Genomic DNA, 19,352 nt, shown 5'->3' on the forward strand with positions numbered 1-19,352 from the left:
TTTTTAGGTTGGGTGTTAATTAGGAAGAGGCGTTAAAAAGGAAGAGGGCATCAATACAAATTCCTGAACGAAAATTTGTGTACCTAATCCTCTGAATTTCTTCCAAGAATCTCAGTAAAAATTATACAACAGAGAAAATAGAACAATCTCAAAACAGCCAAAAAAGAATTTATCAAACATTATTATAAAAAAACAAATGAATAACAAATAAGTCTCACAATGGTAGTTCTAATCAATACAGAGTTCTTCAGCACTTTAACGGTCAGAAACGATCAAATTTTGCGGATCATTGGCATCTTTCACGTCAGAGTCCGTGATGTTTGCGTACAGGGGCGTTAAGTAGAGAGGGGGCATCAAAAAGGAAGTGGGCGTCAATTAACCTTTTTTTGCTTTTAGGGTGGGTGTTAATAAGGAAGGGGCGTTAAAAATGAAGAGGGTGTTGAATAGATCAAATACTGTAATTGATTTTTGGAACATTTTACAATCCTCGCATTTATTCAAAGCCCTCACTTTATAAGATCAGGATTTCCACGGCTTTGCGGCTTTTGACGTTAACAACAGTGCCTCTAAGAAGCTCTTTGGTTCCAAAAGATAAACCCCAAAGTAATGCTCACCTTTTATGAATTGGCAGAAGTTTGACTCCATTTCTAATTAGCATCTTACATACGAATTAGTTTTAGTCTTATTGGCCATCCCTTTTGTGCAAAATATTGCTACTTTTGAATAAATGATTTGCTATTTTCCTTTCAATTCCTTCACGGTTTGCTCTCTTTTGGCAAATACCTATTTTTTTAGAAATATTTTACTTATTTTCAGGGGCTTGGTGGGAATTTTCGCTTACCAAGACAAGGTTTTTTAGGTACTCTGAAATATCTTCAGTTGGCACCAAACTTCTTAGACTGACAAAACAAAGAGAAATTGCTAGTGTAGAAAAATCAGATGCCTCCGAAAATCAAATAGCATGAGAATAATAGGCCTGGAAGCAACCCACATTCAACTTGTGTAATTACAAGAATTGATAAAAACAGATCTACGACATATATATTTCTAAAGCTGTGCTTTCGAATTTATACGACACTTAGACTTTCCCAAAGTGGTGAGTGGAATAAAACTATATATATTTTTTTTATGAAAACTTAGAGTTTTGGTATTTTGTTTTTAAACTGCGATAGAAGGCGTCTCCTCCGCAGTTTAGCTATGCCCTCGCGAAGTACGAATGCCTTACGGAGTTGACGAAAAATAGACTTTACGACACTTGGAATGAACGAAGTGTGCGTTGCCTGCATCGTTTGTTTCTGTTTGCACTTTGCATCACCACGTGGCCCTTCTTTATTGGTTGGCCCGGATTTATTTTTTTTGGTTGTCTATATAACCTTTGTCTTTTCACTGATATGTTTCTCGTGTAACCGCGTATATGGTCTTAAACGTGTTTTTCATTATGATGCTGATTGGACCTTTTTGCATCAGAAAATTGCTCTGAGCTTGTGAAACCTTAAGCATGGCATGTCTGAAGCAATCCCTGTATCTATGATCTGCTCATTGACATGTTTGGCAAATAGCGTAGCATTTTGTCTCATCCTAATTTGATAACATAATTTGACACAAGCACAAACATAATTTCATCAAACCTGTGAGAATTTGATGTCATCATTAAAGTTGCTGGCTGATTCAACGAACTTCATGATTGCAATAAATCAAAACTTTTGAATGGCAGTTGCTCCAAAAACGGAGTTGTAATTTCTAATAAAAAATTACAACTGTCAAACATTGATACGATGCTTTAAAAAATCTAGAAGCAATTTGCAGAGTACAGAATAGCTTATTGCTTGTTGAAGTTACAGCAGTTACAAACTGAATTTAACATGTGGACATAGCAACAATTGCTAAGTTGATGACAGCTTATAACTTAAAGTTAGCCTGACAATCCTTTTTTAATTCAAGTCATGTTTGCTACTGTATAAAACAAATTTTCTGGCACGTTGTTCTATTAGTAGCTCGATTGTCCCAAAGGCTTTTTTAGCATCTGAGGTAAAGCATATCCTAAAGTAGATTCACCTTGAACCATAGTCAAAAGGCATTTGTTGCTCTTCTTGTTCGCCAAACATAGCACCAAGAGTCATTCCTCATATGCATGTACATTTCGAGTTGACTCAAGCTCAATCGAAAACAAACCGACTTCTTTCACATCTTTGATTACTAAACTTTGAATCAGGTTCGAATTATTTTGGTAATTGTTGCTACTGTATTGTTAGTTGCTACTTTGAATTCTTTTATTCTTTTGTATTTGGCTCTGCTGAAATCTTGTCTAGCTGCTAATCCAAACAGAACCATACTGGGCAACTAACCTGACTAACTCAGAATAATTCCCTCAATTAATTTCTTTCAGTCAACAAAGATGCTTTTCATTTATGCTTCCATACCACACCGTGATTTCCTTGCCAATGGTTTCAGTTACATCTATTTTTCTTTCCAAACAGTTTCTTCTTTGTACCTTGCAGGGATCCTATTTGTGTAAAATGCTGTGACAACTAGATGATCTTTTCTGGCTTATTCATTGTTAGAAATGTATCAAATGACTTCAATCCCTTCAAAAATAATATACTTGGAAGACCGCTATAAGTAAGAAAATGAGGCTTATTTCGGACATCGACTGTCAGCCATTCCTCCATTTTTGTTGTGTGCTGTACTGCGTATTTCGAATTCGAGAGGCAAGTACTTGTAACAATGATAAAAAAGCTCGAGAAGTGCATCATGATATGAGGTAAATGGTTTTAAAAACATACGAGTTGCTGTTATTGGAGCAATTTCATTATAATCATTTAAAACATTAATGGCCTAAGTATCCTATGTTATAATCAATTATTGGACAGGCTTTAATCTATTCATTTTCAATCATATGACAGGCTTGATATGAGTTAAACTGACGCAATGGTTTTTGGCATTTTGTAAGGATAACGAAATGAAGATAAGATAAATAAAACTGCAATCTCAATAAGGTTTTTTCCCAATTTTACAGCAAGAAATCAATTTCTATGAGCTTAGATTTGCCCGTTAATCTTGGACTAAAGTTAATCCCCACAGAAAAAAGACTCGCTTTTAAAGAGTCAAACTGTTCTTTGTTCTTATTTGCAAGGTGAATATGGTCATATTCAGTGTCAAATGTTCTAATTAAAACAGGTATATTTCTTACATTCTTTGGGAGAAAAGAGCTAGAATATCTTCTAAATGTATACTAAAATGAATCCAATTCAATTTTTCTCTGAGATCATAATGGAAATACACGATACAGTTAGCCTCACATACCCAGTGCATATTACAATTACAATTACAATTGATAACTGGTCATGTTTATCAAAACTGGTCATTATTAAACCGGTTTTATACCATGTCCTTAAAAAAATAGAACACGTCATAGGTTTTAGAATTTTTATGTTCTTCTTTCCAGGGATTAGCTTTTTAAGAACGAAGACACTTCTTTTAGAAAGTATACGCATTCTATCAACTCTTTCAATGTTATCAGTATCGTATACAGTTTTTCAGCATTGCATAACACATACCAATTCTCTTTATGCATCATGTATACCCAGGCTACACTATTTGCAATACCTCCACAATGTTCACTAAGTGTAACTCATTCACAACAAAAATTGGTTCCATATAAACTGCAGTAAGATATATTTGAAAAAGACGCATTCTGTTCTTTATTGTCGCATGAAAATGCTAGTGTGTCGTATGTTGTAGTAGCCTGCTCTGTAGACTTTTCTTGAGGTGCGGAGGAACAGTAAAGCTCTCAATGTATGGCAAAACATTTGTTCAGAGTATCCATTGAATGTTTTTGAAGAGCCGAGTTCCAGCATCTGTGTTATTGCTGCACAATCGTGAATAACTGTTGTAGCATCAATAAGCTCTATGTGCACATTCTCATTTTCATCACTATCAACAAGGAGACATGAAGATCCTTTTTCTTTCTTTACCTTCGCGAGCCCGCTTTTAGTTTGGAAGGAAGGCTAGTTTTTAAACTTAAAGAAGTTAACACAATGTTTTTCACCAGGAGATGCACATATTTCTCTATAGACCTGAGCTGCTCTCTCTTTGCTTTTATGAATTTATTTTGGTTGATTTTCCCTTGTGATTGGTTCATCAATTGGCAAACTGTTGTTGACTTGACGCTATCCTATTGCTGTTGTTTATAAAGACTTGCAACAAATTCTTGTTCTGTGATCATTTTTTGTCTCCAGTCCAAAGAGGTCTTTGTTCATTTCTTCCATTCACTTTCTTAATTGTATAAAAAGATTTCAATATCACTTTGCCATCTCGAGCAGGGGCCGTGGAAAAGAAGGGGGCTTCGGGGGCTTTACCCCCCCCCCTCAATAATTTCCAAAATGTACCTAAAATCATACCAAAAATCACCCTGCTTTTGGCTCTTAGCATGTTTAGCCCGCCAAAACGTTTTAACCCCCTCAATCTGTAATATGGTCCGCGGTCCTTGATCTTGAGTCCTGCCCTGTCACTCGATGTGCCCCCAACTGCTCTACCATCGCCCTTTTTTATCTTGCTCGTGAGCATAGTGGATTGGAATAGAGGTTTGCACGAGTCATGTGATCGAATGTCAGCTGTAACTATGCCGCCATCTTGCAGTCCAGTCAAACGTAAACAACGTGTTTTACGGAGCATGAGCGTGCAGAAAACCTTTGCTGTTTCTTCTCACAGTAAATTTCCCTGCCTTGAAGGTCTCTTAAACTCGTAAAGTTTGAAGTGTGGCTCGTAGCAAAAAACCAAGAACCAATTTCAACAAAAGAATTAATATACATCTGAGAGTCAAAACCTCTTAATGCACGGCACGAACAAGTATATTGAACAAAAGTTGCATTTCTAGGGCGGTATTCCAGTACTTGAGCTTAAGGACGATTGCATCTTGTAGACTTTGCCATCGTTAGAGGCTTGAGAATCCTCATTATCTGCAAATATGGCGTCACCTTCTTCAATAAGCTTTGAGAAAAATAATTCAGTTGTTCTTTGTGGTGCTTTTTCTGCCAGTTCTATAACTGACACCGAACCTGAACCTTGATACTAGCCTGCTACAAACACCAGGCATCACAATTATCCATCATTTGTCTACTTCTCTTGGGTTTGCTTTGCTAGAGCGACCCATCACAACAGTACGAGTACCCTCTTGAAACAAATGTATCAGCGCAGTCATCACTGTTTCTTATAAGGCCTGTGATTGCTTGGCGGCATGAAGCCTGTCCATAAAACCCTGATGTAGATGTATCACCTTACTCCATTTAAATGTTACTTGCAATGTAATCTAACCAATTAACTTCTTTGCTGGCGTGAATTGTAAGCATCACTGCAATCGTGCAATTCGAAGGAATAATGTGACATGTGCTCTTGTTGAATGGATGCTCCCTTGACATTGGAATCTACAAGGAAAAATAGGTATAAAAACTTGGCGAATGACCAACATATTTTTTATGTGAAGCTCCGCTTATGAAAATCCCCTCAAGTGCCTTTCCTGATTTTTTAGCCAATACAGCGCTCGCAATGAACCCTCTTTTAAAGCTACGTTTTCATACTCTTCTCTACAGTCATCTTCAAACCAGTAATGCTTATGTTCCTAAACGCATAGGATCTGTTATAAGATTTATACCCCCCCCCCCTCCTTGTTCTCGGAAGGATCAATTTTGTATTTTGTTTAAATTTGATGAGAAAATGTTAGGGGAGGGGTAATATTTTGACAGCGTACTTTTTGTGATCTAATCCTATGATTTTCAAACTGCCTTTTTTGTAACCAAAAGTTAGTCATGGGCGGATCTGTTGTAGCGTCCGTTAAGTGAGGCAGTAGCAAAACAGAGGCTCGTGGAGTTGGCGTTCCCTTCGGATAAAATTGGCGTTCCTTGTTTGTAAGAGGGCGTTTTCTGGTGGTAAAAGGGCCTTTTCTGGTGGTAAATGGGCGTGGCTTAAAAATTTTTGTTTTGTCCCCAAAAAGTTTCCAAAGCTTAGTGGCTAGATATTTGCCACCTTGCGTATCGCTTTACTTTTTCACTTCACCAAGAAACTCTTTCTTGACGTCAACAAATTGTGGGCAGAACTGCTGTGTAGAAAATGCCTGCTGAAGACAATTTTAATTTTTTGCTGAGCCTCAGTATTCTACAAAAACCAATTCTAAGTCTAGAATTATTCCTAATCCATTTCTAAGCGGCTTACCGCTCAGCTTTGGAAAGAATTGAGAAAGAAAGTTCCAATTTTTGCTGTTTTTTTTCTTCACGATTAAAACAGAGCAAAAAAAGCAAAAGAATAAGATCTGCTTTTATGTTCTAACAAATGACTATGCGCATACAGAACCATGTTTTAAAATCAGTATTTTCTAAACTCAAGTCTACCTAAAATCTAACCTTGAAGTGTAACGTTTTCAATCTCATAAAATCCTTTGCATCATTAATCCTTCTCATCAAGTCATTCTTCTCTTGTTTGCTCGATGAAATTTGAGTATGGCTCTTTTACTTAGTTTATCGTAATATTTATTAATTTGTTTGTATAAAAATTATTTGCCCCTCTCTATGTGTATAAAAGCACTGCAAAAAGCAGATGCTCTTTTTAAAAGTCCCTCGTCCATAATTTTCGTGAAACATTTCCGTGCATAGCTGAGACACAAGTCGCAATAATAACGGATAAAGTATCTTCGTCCAATTTGCAAGATGTCAATTTGATTCGAGAGGAACACGACCTTTGCCAACCTGCGCAGCAGCAAGAGATTAAACATTGTCGGTACTTTTTGATGTTTCACCAGATATTCAACTAAACGTGATATTTATTAGCCTGCGCACAGACTCGACTGGTTTTCCCAGAGATGAATCTAATTGATTGGAAATTTAGTTGATTGGAAATTTAGTTGTTTGGAATCTTCCATTCAACTAAATTCTTCACTGGGAAAACCAGTCGAGTCTGCGCGCAGGCTAGATATTTATCTAATTTTTCACCGGATTCTGCTATCTTTACAAGTTATTGGAAAAATTGAGATGAAACATACCAAAAATGTAAAGTACAATAAGTCTGTCAGTTTGATAGAAATTGAAGAGGCTAGATTTTTTGTTCATTTTAAAGCTAAACCACCCTGTTTTGCTTCCCAAACCCAACTCGAACTAAAAACGGTAAAAAAGGTACCCTAATATTTGAATGGATCAGAAATTCTGCTGTGTTCGTTCACATTATAAGTCACGAATCCGCGATTCTAAAAATAGATTTTATAATTCATCAACTATCCACTAGTCTTAGATTTCTAGAGGATGGGATATTTTGAAAAAAACCTGGGATACAAAAAAGATATGATGTTCGCAAAAGCTTTGCATTTCTAAGTTGTGTACATTCATTGGGAAACCAAAGTTCATATTTTATTTTTGTCCATTGCCACTTTCGATTGAACATTTGTGTAGCGACCACTTAACGTAACGGGGGTACTACACATTGAAAGAATGCACTAAGGAATGATGTATTCACATCAGTAGTGTAGAAGAGTTCGTTATTTGATTGACAAGTCTATCTCCTTTAGCCTCGCAGGGGCCTTGTTACTGCGATATTCTTCCCTCGTGTCTTCTTCCTTCAGTCGCCATTTTGTTTGGGTAAGGTGGGTCGTTTTTAAGGTGATTGACTGAAATGCTAAACGTCAAAGTGCAGTGTTCCAAATGGGAATGCCTTCTTTGCAACAGGAGCTTCACTTCGAAGTTCTGCTATAGTTTGCATTGCAAAAATGTGCACAAGGAAGAGAAGAGGCAACCGCTGGTTGAATTCGATGGTAGGCCATTTTATGACACCAATGAGAGACAGGAACAACCTGAAAAGGACTCTCTCAACAACGAGGGCTCCAACGTTCAGCAAGGTGAAAGTACTGTTGCGGCAGAGGAAGATGAATCGGTACAGAAAGACAACAGGCAACTTCATACATGTTTAGTTTGCAAAAAGTCGTTTACAAAAGTGGCTCGTTTAGTCTCTCATCAAAGGCTACATTTGTCAAAACAAAAGGCCAAGCGAGTGAAAGATAGGCAGAACTGTCAGATCTCAGCTGACAAAGTTATTGCCAAGAGTCTAAACAAAAAAGGTAGATTTAAAAAAGTCTCACCTGTATTTAATCTATCAAACTTAATATTCCAGGTACATAACATATTTGTTTGAGCTCAAACTAATGTTATTCTTTAATGAATAGTACAATAATACAGAAAAGAGTAAAACTAACAGAGGAAAATGTTTTAAATTGGCCAACTGACCAGGAAGTAGATCAACGGTGCTCAGTAGCAAGCATCAATAATTCCAAAAACTCTCACTATGGAAAAACATTAGATTTGAGCTACATCAAACTGATCCAATGTTTTTGGGGGCTGCTAATACGAATTAGAAATGTAAAGTCAACTCCGCTTATTATCACTTAGTTGAAAGTAACACTACTGATTACAGTCACAAGAAATTTAGAACTTAATATGCAAAAATGTTTAATTAAGCACTGTTTACAGACACACTCCACTTACTGTCAAAAATTTAAAGCAACATTTGGTGTGACATTAACAGGAGTCTACTGTATTTGACTTCATTGAAGATATTATAACGTGCTGTTAGAAAATGACAACTAAGCACAATGGGCAGACTGTTAGTCTTGCATAAAAAGGGTTAAGGGTAAAAAAACTCTAGCTGATGCCTGTAGGTATATCCTGGATGAAAAGACAAGCAAGTAGTTAATTTAACCTAACTGTATTTCTGGAGACACTATGAAAAATAGAAGTTGGATCTCTAACAAGGTTGAATGAGAAATAGAAGCTCTGGGCAACTGCATAATAAAGTGATACTTTCCAAAATTTCAAATTTGATCATCCTTAGATAAGGTACCTGTTAGTAGTGTTTTTAACTTACTTTTAGTCTTTCCAAACCAAAAGTTTTTAAACTTTTTGCCAGTACAACAAGAAAAGCCTGAAGTTGACATTGGGGACCAGGTTTTGCCTGATGCCAGTAAGACAAACAAAGATGATCATATTTATGTTGTTGGGAGTTCTGATTTAAATGGAGAACATGCCGGTCTGCAGAAGCCCCTGAACATGAATATTGTGATAAGGCTAGCAGAAGATAAAGTGATACAACATGGAAAAGGAGGTTAGATTTTCGAGAGTATTTTTTGAAAGTTGGTATCAACCAATCTGTTGATCTGTAATTAAATTGAAATTAATTTAACGTTTCTTGACTAAATATAGTATACCTTTTGGTGAGTAAAATGGCCAGTGTGGTAAGATTGAGGGCAAAGGCGAGTTGAGGCAGGGGAAATTGGAAGTCCACACCCTTTTGAAACCAGTAAATGCCTTTTTTCAAAGAGATTTCTTGCCATTGGGGGGGGGGGTATCTGCTCTGTCTTGCCTCCCCCTCCCTACATCACTGCTTTAACTGCAAAGACTCAAAAAAATATTCAGAATGTCTTTCCCATTCTCCTGAGCATCACTCCTTTGCAGTAAAGAGTAACTCATTGATAAGGATTCTTTTTTTTAAATAGTTTCATCTTGTCACCCACCCACTGTTGAGTACCTCTAACCACCTGGAAAGGAAGCATTATTTTCAAATTTTTCATCCTCAAGACTTTTGTAAATTTATAAAATGTCATTTCACTATTTACCAACAAAGATGCATATTTTAAACCATAAAAGAAATGTACACTTTCAGAACAAAATTATTGCAACACACAGATCAAAATGACATCTAAATTTTTTGAAGTTTTGCAAACTTATAGTTTTGTGCTGTTTTAATTTATAACTTTACGCTGCATAAGACTTATAGCTTATAACTTAAGCAAATTTTAAAACTTAAAGCAAACATTCCCCTCTAAAATAAACCTAATCATGCTAAACTAGGAATCAAACTTTTTGAGATTAATTGAGGATTTCAAAATACTTAGACTTACAATATTAACATAAGAAATTGTACAGTTATAAGAAAGGATATCTGCAGTGGTAAAATCAAAATATTGACAGGATAAGGAGCAGGAAGCTGTGATAAAACTTAGTGCAAATGGTCTTTCAATTCTAAAGATTTCAAAACATTTTATAGAAGATGATAGCATAATAGCAAGAGTTTTGGAAACAACAGATGAAGTCATTAATCACAACATTTTTAGCTCCAAAATTCTCCAACTCAACTTGGGTAATTTTTGGTACAGTTAGGCCCAGATGAATTGCTAAATCATAGACTAGCAACGTGCGATTTAATGCAGTGAAACATATTAAAATAATGCAAAACAGTTTCTTTGGTGGAATTGAATCAATGCTAGGAAAATAAGGGAGGCAGTCTTTTTCATAAAAAGCAATACACCCCCCTTACAAGGCCATTTTTGCTCTAATTTACCTGAAAATCTGCAGCTCTGTGTCCTTCCTCGGTCTTCACAAAGGCCTAAGCCTAATATTAGGGAATAATTCTTGTTGCTAATTGAAGTGATTTGATGTGTAAGCCACAAAGTTCTTTAAGGTCCAAACAAGAACTGACTTAGAGAGTTTATGGGGAATTGAGGAGAATCCAAATGCATCTCATCAAATAGTTTTGTGCATTGGTTCCAAAGCGATTCTCCTCATTTATCAGAGCCAGAATCACACCTCACTAAAATGTCTGTTTAATTAAAAATTACTTGAATTGTTGATTTAAAATTTTCAGAAATGAAAATGGAATATTCGAATTTATGCTTTATTGTATTTCCAGTTTTATTTGCATACTATTGGCTGAGAAAACAATAGTTTAATCAGACAACGACAAAAGTTATTGCGTGATCCGCCCTTAATCACCTTTGCAGGTGTTGCAACACTTTTATCCTGGTAGTGTACACCCATAATAGACCAATTCGACTTACGGCCTCATTTTAGAAATTTCTCCAAATTTAATTATACAAATTTTTTAAGCTCAGATTTGGTTTTATCACAATAGATTTGGGCTGGATACAATTTTTCATTTTGTTTGTGCTTGTAATTTAGATTTTATGGAGAAATGAAGTTTGAAAACTTGCAAGGGATTCGACCGCAAAAATCATTCCGGGTGAAACTTTACCCCCCTAGTCGCCAATCACGGTCAAATCTCTTATAAATGTTTTATCTTTATGTCGTCATAAGATCAATATCGTGAGCAATACCATAATGAAAATTTCCAAGTAGACTAAAATCATTGCTCTTAATCCGAATCTGAGATCAAAAATTTTGTACAAAAGAATTTGAAGTTTTTTTCAAAACGAGGCCGTAAGTCGAATTGGTCTATTGTAAATAAAAACCTCTCTTGATTGCTCTTAAGAGAACCATCTATTTGAAAGCACAAATTAAATTCTACTTTGTTGTTTTTCTGGTACACAAGGGGTACAAACACCTATCTATTTGATTAATATGAAGATAGACGATAAATAAATCAATTTCAAAATGTTTCACTGGTAGCTTTAATACCATTAAGTTTGCTGTATCGTCTCATCTTGAACAGGTTTTTGTAGGCCGTTCTTGGTGAAACTGGGGCTCGTAACACAATTTAAGCAGCTAGTTAAAGCAAAAAGCCAAAGACACTTGTTCTTTATTCTCATTGTAGGTCTTTGTATAAGCACTGGTGACCAGAATCCTGAGGTGGCAATCACTAGCAGTGCATATGTTAAAACATTTCCTCTTTCCAGAAAACGTGGAAGGCCAAAGAAGGAACAAAGTGAAGGCATGGAAGAGGCAGCGGGTACTGAATTTGAAGAGCAGTTAGTGGAACAAACATTAGTTTTCCCAGAAGTTCCAGCAGAGGTACGTTCAGGTAAAAAGCGATCTGGTGCAAGGAAGAAATCGCGTGAATGTGATGTCTGCAACAAAGTCTTTGCAAATCGTAGCAGTCTACGGGAGCATCAACGTATGCACTCCGGAGAGAAACCATACATATGTTCGATTTGCGATAAAGGGTTTATTCGCATGGGACACCTGAGGCAGCATATGTGCTCTCATACTGGTCTGTGGCCATTCAAATGTGGTGCATGTGGCAAGGGTAACTGCTTTTTCTTATTTCTCATTATACTGCTATGACACGTCTTGAACACGCGCAAAGCTGAGCAGCTCTTTTATAATGCCTCTGTGCTATGCTGTGCATTTGCTAGTTGCTATTGAAGATAATCATGTTGCGTTAATCATTCTTAAAGCATATTGATTGGCAGATAGGCTTCTCTAAATGACTCCAACTGCCAGATATTGCCTTGTTTTAAGCAAGGCATTAGTATTTTCTTGATTACACAATAGCTTTCTTTTGATCCATGAAACGGTCTCCCAGAAATAAAAAAATTATTCATCGCTCTTCAATTTTTTAAAAAAACGTAAATTTTCAAGATGGATTCTATAATATGCTATCAAACCATATGAATTTCTGCCAAATGCATAGATTTCTACCTTCTATCGACTCATGGATGTTTTTTATTTTTTTTTTATTTTTTTGCATTTGTTTTTACCGAGTATCTGCAGGTAGCTCTAAGACACTGAGAACCTATGCTCATTGAGCAGTGCCCTGGTCTTTCTGGTCGATAAGACCACTCTTTGTGAATTACAGGAAGCTGGTGTTTCTTGTCAGTCTTGGTGAAAGTTTGGTCATGGGACAGACTCTAACTTTCGGTCCTTTGATCTGTAGTCCTTGGTACTTATCACTGTGTCATCCTCACACCCATGTTTTACAGTCCTATGTTACTGAAATTGCGTTTGTTTCATTCATCACATGGTTTTTATGTTTGATGTCATGTTTTTTTGACGGCCAATCTATATCTTTTGTGAATTTAAAGTCTGGCGCCCAGGAGAAATGGACATTCAGCGTTGCTGGTCAGTCAAAAACTCTTTAGAAAAAAAGAAGCTTCGCAGAGAAAGAAAATTTAAGTACGTTCATTTAAATTACTGAGCGTATTCAAATCCATCAAGGCGTCTATATTACTTCAGTTAAATTACTTGACACAACATAACAAACAGCATCCTTCCCACCACATTTTCACAAACAGTTCTTTTTGTTGTTGCGGCTAAACCACCTTACTCTCAGTTGAAAGCTTCATCGCTACTTCCAAGGGAAAGAATCTCGTACATCTTTTGTAGAAACCCTATTATTTTATCTGATAATTCCTAGAAATCCTTTAATTTTGTTGGATAACACCTGAGGGGTTATTTGCAGAGGGGTCAATTGCTCCGTGGCTGCTTCTTCTTCCGCCATGTTTTGGTTTTCTTCCGAAAATGTGATTTTGCTTCTTTTCTCTGATTTCCTCTTCCCAACATCCTCGAAGATTTTTATCCAGAACACGGCAGAAAAACCGATTTTTCTATCGTCGACAGTGGAAAGAAGTATCACTGATTTGATATCAGAATATATTTAAAATCGCACATATTAAATCTGCTGTGTACAGTAGGCTTCGTTGTAAATATTTTGATTTCTTCTCAATAATTGATTTTAAGTCTGAATGATGATGTGTCTGTCTTGTAAGTTACAAGGAAAAATCAGCGGCAGACTAGAAAAGGATTAAATCGGAGACTAATTTTGAAACTTCTGGTGCATCTAAATATTTCATACTTGAGACGGTTTCAGCTGAAGTTGACCGTGAGGTTGTCATTTCCCCAAGTATTTTTGCAAATTTCACCAGATAGCGGTTGTATAGAGCCATAGTAGGATATGCTGCTGCTATCTGACCCTTTTTCCTGTTTCTCTACTGAAAGGTACTGGGTTCACCTTCTGTTACGCGAATACCACTGTCGAGACATTTATTCTCCCTGGTAGAATTTGAAGTGCTGTCTTTTAAAACTTTTTCGTTATTTTTGATTGCTTCTGTAATTTTCGTATTCTCCTTAGAGTTTTGAGATTTTTGCCTTTTGGATTTTTATGTCACTTTTATTTTCTGATGTTTTTTGAAGACAAGCTTGTAAAAAATAGGCTATTCCTTCTTTCAAGGAGAACGAAAGTCTAAAGAAATTTTGATTACCGACCATGTGAAAGATAAATTTTCTGCATCAGCAGGACAAATTGAAAAAAATTTGAAAACGATTATCTTGGTAAACTATAAAAGGTATAGAACTGCTGTCGGGGGGGGCTATGGAACTGCTGTCGGGGGCTGCCTTGTTGTCTAATTCATAAACCAACAATTTTAATGTTTTAATTGACCATCTTCGTGCTTAGAAGAAAGTGAGATATTTTTAGGAGACCTCGATTTATATTTCTTCCCATGTACAATCACTGCCAGAAGTCTTGGAACACTAACGTCAGTTTTCAAAGGCAAATTCAGCCACCCCCCTCTCCCCCTAGGAACAATGTTGATTTACTATAGAAAAAAGGAAGGAGTTGTGGAGTGTGCTTTTTCTGGTGGCTTGCTTGATATTTTTTTATGCTTTCAACATTGATTTGGAGAGAAAGGGGGACGGACGTAGTAGTATTCAGGAAAAAAAGTGAAAAGTAGAAAAGTACAGCGCAAAGTGTTGGGTGTTCCAAGTAATTTTTGCAGTGATTGTACTTTAATTTGTCGCGAACGATTATTTTGAATGCCATGTTTGATTAAAAATAACCCAAAATGCCGAATTAAGCGAACCAGCCTGAAGTGTATGATTAAAACTATGATCATAAATTTTACTTGGCCGGTAGGGACTCATTCTTAAAACCCAGGGTCTCACAAGACTTCTCGGTGGCCATGGTGGAACGTTGTCATAATCATCATCATAATCACAAGCATCAATCATCTTTATTAGCATTAGAATCAACTAAATACAATTACTTAATGAAATGCGCGATTGTCAGTCTTATATCAATTTTGACAAAAGCGAATGACATTCAAATGTAAAAGATTATAATCATTATTCGAAACACAAGTTGAGATAACATTTTGATACTTTGACATATTGGAAACATCGAATTTCAGATCTAAGATTTTACTGGAGGTTATAAAGTTTCATCTTTTGCCAAACTTTTCGTCACTTTTGTATAAACCGTACGTAAATTCATTGATTCGCTGATGGAATAACGACAAAATATATGTAGACTATAGATAGTGTCGTTAACAGACTGAAGGTAGTGTAGATAAGAGCAAACATACTTAGATATGTTTTTAGGTGGATACCTCTTCAGTGGATACCTCGGCGGGAGACCGGCAAGGAGATCGGATGAGCTACGACTCCAGGGGTCAACGGATTCGGGCGGAAGAACTCCTGGAAAGATGGATGGTGTCCCTTTAAAAACACTGTAGAGGTGGCTCTGGGGGCCCATCTCTACTATTAGCCCCTTAGTTTTATCTATGACCATGACAACAACCAAAACTCAGATTTTGGGATAGTTGGAGGGTCATGGTAGCCAACCTTCTGATAGAAGATGGTACCTGATTACCTCATCAGTGCAAACTTCAGTGCATTCCACTGGAATATGGTTTTTCTTCCCCATCCTATCGATGGTGGCAACTGGTAAGCGATGGTTTGCCGTCCTAAAACGCACTGAAACCTCCTATAGATTAAGGGAGTGTTTGATGAGATTATTCTCAGAATAAAAGCTGTTTGTTATTAATTCATACATCTTTCCCATACTTAACGATTTTAATTCAAACTACCCTCTATATATAAAGCGATCATTTAAACATTTGACGATCATAGGTAATTGTGCAATTTTTTGCTATCACACTGGTTCAACCATACATGCTGTCTTCGAGTATTATCTAACGTCAATTCAACATAAAAGCATCATAGACTCGTTAATGATGAATGAACTATCGTCAAAATCAATCATTTTCCACGTGTTCATCGTTCTTTACCTTCATTCACTCTTCATACATCAGCAAGCAATTAAATTTTCAGTATATTTGTATGTGGGTGGAACATGCTCCTTTTAGAGCTGTTTACTCTCTCCAACGTGCTTGGTGCGGAGACAGAAACTAAACATATATGCGACTCAAAAAATTGGATACATAACTGCTCAGCTATACATGCAAATTTTGTAATTCGATATGCTCACTTATAGTGTTAAGAATTGATTGAAACTTTTCCTTATAAAAAATCTTCAAGAAAATGCTAGCTGTGTCACAGAAGTTTTTAGGCTTGTTCTCAACTGATGTGGGAATCTAGAGGACTAACATGGTTAATGTCGCTTTAATAATTGCCAGTTTGGAACAAGAGCGTTATTCTTCGTAGAGCTTTTTCAGGTTTAATCTACGTTTACTGTTGAAAAACCATAAGAACAGCTGCTCTTGCAACGTCTCCAGCCAATATCATAATAGCAGTTGCTCTCGCAACGTCTTCAGCCGATATCAACGGGCTGTTTTTGAATCAATTCAAAACAAGTGGACAACCGTTTTACGTTGACAAGAACCTGCAGCTTTACTTGGTTCTCTATTTTGCTCTTTTGCAATGTAGACTATTTCTCACTATCAATCAAAATTTGCAATGTAGACTATTTCCCACTATCAATCAAAATTTGCAATGTAGACTATCTCCCACTATCAATCAAAATTTGCAATGTAGACTATCTCCCACTATCAATCAAAATTTGCAATGTAGACTATCTCCCACTATCGACGTTTTTCAAGAGAACATCATTTTGACTATCACTTTCAAGAGTTTATCTCTTTATACTTTTTGACTTGATTCTTGACTTGATTTTTCTGTTTTCTGGTTGTGCAAAAAAGAATTATTTATGGGAGGGGTGTAGCCTATAGTTGGACTAACTCTCGTCAAGTATAAACTGAAGTAGCGAGGATAGGTCAGTGGTTAGAGTCGCAGACTACAAGGTCTTGGGCTCGAGTCCCTGACATGACTAAACTCTAGGTTAGATTGGCCATCTATCTGTGATTCTAAGCGTAGGAATCACGCGGTGTGGTCACATCAAGTGGAAACCAGGACACTGCTTAATAAGCATAGCTTCAGTGTCCTGAAAACTACCTTGTTATGTGAGTTAAAAAAAAATACGACTTACCTAAACCGATGTTACCTAGAAGAGAATTGTACCATTAGCAAGAATCAAGATCGTGTCTCCTGCATTATTGCTTCGCTTCGAACCAACTGTTTCAATAACTTTTGAGGGGTTTAAAACCCCATTCCATTTCATTTTGCACCCTGCAAGTGATGATAATTTTCTTCAATAAGTACTACATTTTCTTTATTAGGAGATTATTAGCAGTCATTCAGATATTGTATTGGGGGCAAATAGCCCCATATCTCATAAACGGCCTCTCACCTGACTAAAGAACGCCAATATTCGGATACTAGACCCAAAAGTTGACCAAAATAGTGTAGTCTTGTAAATTACCTCTCTTGGTGGTAATACTCCCCTTCTGCTACCGGACTATTTCTGATGGGGTGTTTCTATAATTGACCATCTCGGAGTTCGTGGAGCTATTTCTCAAGTGAGACGAAAGGCGCAAAAATACAATAGCGGCAAATATCATCAAGATTTGTAAATTCTTCTGTAGATCAAACAAGGTCCATTGTTACTCAACGAAATTCAGATTATCATTCTAAAAGTATTTTGCTCTATTCTAAAAGAAGTTTTACGATCTAAATAATGTAAGAAAAGCTTCCAACCATTTTTCGCTGGCTTGCCCCCCTGAGCGATTTGAGCTAGTTATCGAACCACAGAATTCAATCATGGATATCACCCTCTACACAGCTAGTATTTGCGCCCCTCGTTCCATTGTATATTTGTGTTATGCACATCTTATGAATTTTGTTTGCTCAAAGCAAGTTTGGCCTTTTAGGTTTCATGAACCCGAGTCGTGTGACACGTCATATGAGGGTCCATAATGATGAGAGACCGTGCGTCTGCGACCAGTGTGGAGAAACATTTAAGGAGCCCCACCATCTTTCGAGGCATATGCACCTTCACAGTGGCTTAAAACCGTTTAAGTGCCCGATTTGCGAAGACCGGTATTTCATACAAGCTGGTAATTTGAAGATCCACATGAAGACACACGAAAGAGAAATGGCAGACTCGAAGATCACAATTTGTGATGTTTCACATGAAGTATCACTCACATCCACAAACCAATCAGCAGGTGAGATTTTGAAAATGAAAGCCTGAGGGCTTCTTAGCATTTTGATGTTTATTCTGTAATTGCTAATTGCAGGATGAATGGTGGGGTTTTAGATGTTACCCTTTTTTATGTAAAGATTTTCAGAACGAGGAGGTCCTTAAGTATTGAAAGGTAATGATGAATTAATAGTAGACTACATTAAGGGATACATTAAGTTTAGATTTATAGTAAGGGGGTTTATAGATAATGCGTAAAAGAGACAAAGCTTGATGACTTTGTCTAGCTAAAAAGAATTGTGCCCCATGCTGTTTGGTGCCACTTCTAATGTGGCAAAAATATGCCTGGCAACATTTTGGGGGAATCAATAGACTCTTCATTAGGTTATTGTTAAATTTTGCTTTTGTTTTAGATGAAGAGTTGTCAGGTGCTACTGAAGAAAGTGAGACAGCTATAGAAGAGTTGCTGATATCATCTGACGGAAAATGTGATGCTAAAGATGGTGAGTCGTCTGATCCAAATTCAAAGGAAGCTTCGATTGAAACGGGAAAGGCTGCTGCAAATGAAGATGGAGACTTGATGCCCAATCTTGTAAGAACAAATGAAAAAACAAACGAACCTAATGAATCTGCGGTGGAATCAAGTGGAGAGGTTTTAGATCCAGGGTCATCAGAATTGGCACAGAATTTAGTAGGCAGTCAAATCGTGTTACAGATTGTACAAAGTGAAGATCAAGATTTCCAAGTACAAGGTTTTCAAGCATTAACATCTTTAGATCCCGAGTTGTTACGGCAGCTGGCCACATCAGTTGCCCAGGAGATGCAAAGCCAGTCGTAAATAAAAGCCAATTTGTTTAGCGATATCGAAACCAATTTGAGTACGAGAGCATAGATGCTTTATGGTAGATCAGCCTGCTCGAAAGATTGCGCGAAGAATGTTCACGATGTTTTTTCCAATTGAAAATACGATAGGTCAATCAAATATCAAAAAGTCTGATTAATGTTTCATGCTTTCGGTTGCAGAGAGTATTTTAAATTTCCACAGAACAGTCTCGTGCCGTATAACGTTCTTGGCGAAAACAAGGTTTGATGTAAGGATAACATCACTTGTAGGCCGTGATATAGAGAAAGTTCTGTGAGAAGACAACATTGACATGAAACAAAAAATGTGTTTGTGTATATGTGGTATCCCGTGGAATGATCTTTCACATAAAAGAATTGTTTGAGTTATGTTATTTTATTGCACAGCCTTGACATTTGTCTTTTATTAGTCACTGTATCCTGCACTAAAAGTTAAAAATACTTTATTTCTCCATGAAATAGGAATGATCGACCTGGCACAAATTGTCTACTTGAACCAATTCTGATTG

General features: G+C 36.7%; 1 protein-coding gene across 3 annotated transcripts; it reads left to right on the forward strand.

Moving 5' to 3' along the window:
• Positions 1–7,191: 7,191 nt before the first annotated feature.
• LOC135685573 (uncharacterized) lies at positions 7,192–19,236 on the forward strand. 3 transcript variants are annotated; one of them, XM_089112856.1, is made up of 5 exons: positions 7,192–8,095; positions 8,905–9,135; positions 11,581–12,012; positions 17,711–18,007; positions 18,396–19,236. In XM_089112856.1, exons 1-5 carry the CDS (start codon positions 7,654–7,656, stop codon positions 18,818–18,820), a joined length of 1,827 nt encoding a protein of 608 aa, XP_088968982.1. In that variant the 5' UTR covers positions 7,192–7,653; the 3' UTR covers positions 18,821–19,236. The 3 variants fall into 3 exon arrangements, with proteins under 3 accessions (XP_088968982.1, XP_088968984.1, XP_088968983.1); XM_089112857.1 differs by having other exon boundaries at positions 7,195–8,095; positions 8,941–9,135; XM_089112858.1 differs by lacking the exon at positions 8,905–9,135 and having other exon boundaries at positions 7,193–8,095.
• The last annotated feature ends 116 nt before the right edge of the window (positions 19,237–19,352 follow it).

This window comes from Rhopilema esculentum, chromosome 15, assembly GCF_057945365.1.
Source record: "Rhopilema esculentum isolate cy_ngs chromosome 15, ASM5794536v1, whole genome shotgun sequence".
NCBI classification, from domain to species: Eukaryota; Metazoa; Cnidaria; class Scyphozoa; order Rhizostomeae; family Rhizostomatidae; genus Rhopilema; species Rhopilema esculentum.

What these genes read in the sequence shown, in the direction of transcription:
- LOC135685573 (XM_089112856.1), top strand. Translation starts at nt 7,654, where the DNA reads ATGCTAAACGTCAAAGTGCAGTGTTCCAAATGGGAATGCCTTCTTTGC. An exon ending in ATGTGGTGCATGTGGCAAGG is followed by an intron (nt 12,013 to 17,710) that starts GTAACTGCTTTT and finishes TTGGCCTTTTAG; the next exon opens with GTTTCATGAACCCGAGTCGT. An exon ending in ATCCACAAACCAATCAGCAG is followed by an intron (nt 18,008 to 18,395) that starts GTGAGATTTTGA and finishes CTTTTGTTTTAG; the next exon opens with ATGAAGAGTTGTCAGGTGCT.